At 50.6% G+C, this 4326-nt stretch overlaps 1 protein-coding gene across 1 annotated transcript in view; it reads right to left on the bottom strand.

Annotated features, from left to right (window-relative positions):
• EDARADD (EDAR-associated death domain) overlaps window positions 1-4081 on the bottom strand; it is a 5392-nt gene extending 1311 nt beyond the window's left edge. Inside the window, exons 1-2 of the mRNA XM_015562349.1 lie at window positions 3928-4081; window positions 1603-1648 (exon numbers count right to left, since the gene is read on the bottom strand). Coding sequence (XP_015417835.1) covers window positions 1603-1648; window positions 3928-4056 — 175 coding nt within the window. The 5' untranslated portion in view covers window positions 4057-4081. The remainder of the gene's footprint in view (window positions 1-1602; window positions 1649-3927) is intronic.
• Between the last annotated feature and the right edge of the window lie 245 nt (window positions 4082-4326).

Here is a 4326-nt window from a genome sequence, read left to right as displayed (position 1 = left end):
CCCCCCGGAGCTCTCATTCTGCAAGAAAGGGGAACGGGCTTTGTGGACCAGATCTTACTGCTTCCGGCACAGCAGCCTGTCCGTGGCCATCAAGAGCCCGTCCTATGTGAGTGTACACAGGTCGCTACGGACAGTTCAGATGGAAAGGAAGGGCCTGGGCCTGTCCGGTGGGGCTCAGAGGTTGAGTGTCGACCTATGAACCAGAAAGAAATTAGCCCAGCCAGCGTGGCTCAGCAGCTGAGTGTCAATCTATAAACCAGGAGGTCACAGTTCGATTCCCAGTCAGGCCACGTGCCCGGGTTGCAGGCTCGGTCCCCAGTGTGGGGCGTGCAGGAGGCAGCCGGTCCATGATTCTCTCGCATCATTGATGTGTCTCTCTCTCTCTTTCTCTCCCTTCCTCTCTGAAATCAAGAAAAATGTATTTTTAAAAAAAATTAGAGAAGAGTTCAGGCATCAAGCAGGCTCTTCGACAAGGTGTGTGTCAGTCATTAAAACCACCATAAGAAACGGGTCCCGTCCAGGGGTGGGTGTCTCACTGTGAAGGTTGGGCCTGGCAGGTCATCCACGGCCGGTCAGTGAACGGTTCACTGTGAGCTGGGACGGGATTCAGAATTCACAAAGGTTGTGATTAGCGGAGCCCAGAGAACGGCTCCCGGGGGGGGTGCTGGCAGGGGATCAGAGGGAGACTTAATGGGGCTCCCTGCAGGGGAGGTGCCGTCCGATCTTGCACGCTGCGTTTTTCGAGCGCTACTCCCACGGGCTTGGTTACCCCTGGGAGCTCTCAGATCCTTACCAAGAACGTCCCCCAGGGTCATGAGGCCTCAAGTTTGTTCAGACAATTAACCAGTAAGCATTTCAGAGCGGCACCTTTGCAAACAGCAAAATCTTGGGGGCCTGACATGAACTCTATGCCAGGTGTCTACGAATGATCAGATCCGGAGCCTGCACCATCTCAGCGTGCCCCAAAGGAGGGTCGAACACGCCTGCAGCAATGCGGATTCGGGGTGTAAATTCACCTCTTTCTTTCTGAGTGGTTGCCAATGTGGTTGGAAATGGACGTAAAAGGCCAGGTGATGGCTTTGATAAGTCATTGGGGTGCGCACACACACACACACACCCCCACACACACCCACACCCACACAGTATTCGTCAGAGGTCACTAAATGCTAGGAGCTGGAAAATGAAGAATTATTTTTCACTGACTCGGAAACTGACCCAAGGGCTTTGGGTGGGCGTTTGAACTCCACCAACAGGAAAGACTGGCTGACTTCACTTTCTCTCTCAAACACCCTTTTAAGGAGACAGCAGCGGGCAGCCTGGCAGATGAGGGCGCCGGTGCCTGCTCTCGGTGACGTCACCTGCTGTCCCCTGAAGAGTCAACCTCACTGAAGGGCTTCCGCTTCGCTTGGACTCAGGCCACATTTTTTTTATAACTGACAGCCTGCAACGTGGTTGAAGTCAATCTATCCATTAACAGGGACCTTAGCTCACAAGAGTCCGTGCAGGGTGAAGGGTGGTCCTACACCACTTACTCGATGTGCGTTCACATCAGCTGACATTTCACATGTTAGTGTGTGGGGGGTTAGCCCTCAACACCTTTACCTGTGAGGGGGTCTCCGGGACCGTCTGCAAAGCCATTCTCTTCTCCCTGGAAACCAAAACACCACCGTCACACCCAGGTAGGAACGGAGATACCATCACATTTCCAATCTGGTGACATTTCAGAGTCCGGGGGCGGGTGGGATGGTTATTCCGAATGCTATTTTTTTGGGAGGGCCGGGAACCCTGTCTCACTCCGCAAGGTGAACTCACGGACTATCGGTGGGGCCTTTTGTCTAATTGCTCCCTGGCTGGGGCCTCCGTGCCCTGAACTGTTCGGCCCACAAAGGACACTCAACATGTATGTTAAATGAATTACTGTCCCTATTTTTTTCTATTTTTTTTAAATATATGTTTATTGATTTCAGAGAGGAAGGGAGATGGAGAAGGAGAGAGAGAGAGAGAGAGAGAGAGAGACATCCATGATGAGAGAGAATCACGGATCGGCTGCCTCCTGCACGCCCCCTACTGGGGATGGAGCCTGCAACCCGGGCATGTGCCCTGACCGGGATTCGAACCGTGACCTCCTGGTTCCTAGGTCGACGCTCAACCACTGAGCCACGCCGGCCTGGCAACCCCTCTGGCTCTTTTAATGTCTAAGGGCACCCACGCCCAGCACATACCAGCTGGAAATAAACCAGGGGAGGTGGCCAGCCCTGGTGGCTGGGTACTGACTTTAAATAACTAAAAGTAAAGGGCTCTTTATGACATCTTGCCTGACACGTCAGACTTCCATGTTTGGCCCCAAAATGTTCTCCCTTGGCGTCACTCCAACAAGGCAGCCGCAAGCCAGTCTTCGGGGAGGAGGTTTTTACTCTCTAAGTTACCGCAATCAGGAAAAGAGCGAATTCCAATGTTCTAAAGAGCGTGTTTTCAGCGTGCTTTTACTTTCCGAGCCACAGGGTGGGGTTTTTTTTTTTGTTTCGTTTAAAATTTGTTTTAAACGTTTCTCGCCTCGTGAGCTCCCTTTCTTCTGGCTGCCAAGTAGGTTTCAAAGCATCTCGCTGGCTATCCGGCCGTTGGAACAAATCCTGAGCTGAGAGGCACAGCAATAACCCACCCGAAGGAGCGGGCACAGGCCTCCTCTTTGCAGGAATAGAAGACGTTCCATTTTAAAACAGGGCTGACAAAAAAAACCCCAAACAAACTCACACAGGTCCCCCCCCCTTTCATTTTAGTGGATACATATATCTTCATCTTTCAGGATAGCCTTGACTGCACACAGAGAGAATTATAACACAAATACTAGAGAGGGGGAAAAACAAACACTGAGCAACATGCTAAGGTCTATTCTGTGCCTAATCTTACATGGTTTTGGGGAAATCCCTCGAAGGCAAGTAAACACTGTGGCATTCTTGTATCTTTGGAATGTTTTTTTTTAATATATTTTATTGATTTTTTACAGAGAGGAAGGTAGAAGGATAGAGAGTTGGAAACATCAGATGAGAGCGAAACATCGATCAGCTGCCTCCTGCACACCCCCCACTGGGAATGTGCCCGCAACCAAGGTACATGCCCTTGACCGGAATCGAACCTGGGACCCTTCAGTCCCCAAGCCGAAGCTCTACCCACTGAGCCAAAACGGTTAGGGTCATTCTTGTATCTTGAAGGGAATCTAACCTGTGTCACAAAGCAACGTTGCTCAACAAAGGAAGAGTTGTAAGAAAGGGAGAATGGATACAGTAGTAGGTTCCCTAAAATAATTCACAGCCAGTCAGGGTCAGCGTCCATCAGGGGACCGTCACTCCCCGGGAAATGCTGAGTGGCAAATGGACACATAATGAGAGACTCCCAGTGGGTGACGGAAGACCCACAGATCAGAGCGAAAGCGGCATCACCAACAACGGTCAAGAGGGCTGGGTGATGGCTCGAACCGCCTGCTCTATCCCGAAGGCGGCTTGGCTAGCCAAGAACAGCACCATGAGTGACTTACTGCAGACGGATGTTCTGTGAGTCACACTACACGGAACTTCACATGTGGCCGGCGCGTGGACACGGAAAAGGTGGCAGGTTGATTCCCAGTCAGGGCACATGCCTAGGTTTTGGGTTCGATCCCTGGTCAGGGCATATGCAGGAGACAACCGATGGATGTTTCTCTTTCACATCAATGTTTCTCTCTCTCTCTCTCTCTTTCTCTCTCTCTCTCTTCCTTTTCTTGTCTCTAAGATAAATACACAGCCCATCTACCGTGGCTCAGTGATTGAGCATCGACCTATGAACCAGGAAGGCAGGCGTGCTTCTTTATTTTTCAAGCGCTAGAAGGGAATTCCTTAAAAATTCTAGTTATCCATACCAGAGAGTAAAAAGTATAACTGGAATTCTCCTTACCTGATGGTGCACATCGGAATTTGTTGGGCCGTTCGAAGGGACTGGATCACACTCTTCAACTAGGAAAAAAAAGACACAGTTTAGTAGGAGAAAGCACAGTGCGGGGAAAGACCTGAGACTCAAAGACATTTTTCCCTGAAAATGTGGAGTCAACCCGGCCAGTGTGGCTCAGTGGTTGAGCGTCGACCTGCGAACCAGATGGTCACGGTTTGATTCCCGGTCAGGGCACATGCCTGGTTTGCAGGCTTGATCCCCAGTGTGGGGTTTGCAGGAGGCAGCCGATCCATGATTCTCATCATTGATGTTTCTCTCTCTCTCTCTCCCACTCCTCTCTGAAATCAATAAAAAAATATTTTTAGAAAACCCAGCAGACATTAAATTGTTCTATTTATTGGATGC

Source organism: Myotis davidii, unplaced genomic scaffold (genome assembly GCF_000327345.1).
Source record: "Myotis davidii unplaced genomic scaffold, ASM32734v1 scaffold174, whole genome shotgun sequence".
Classification (NCBI taxonomy): domain Eukaryota; kingdom Metazoa; phylum Chordata; class Mammalia; order Chiroptera; family Vespertilionidae; genus Myotis; species Myotis davidii.
The sequence above is the reverse complement of the archived record's forward strand: the minus strand, read 5'-3'. Positions and strand labels throughout refer to the sequence as shown.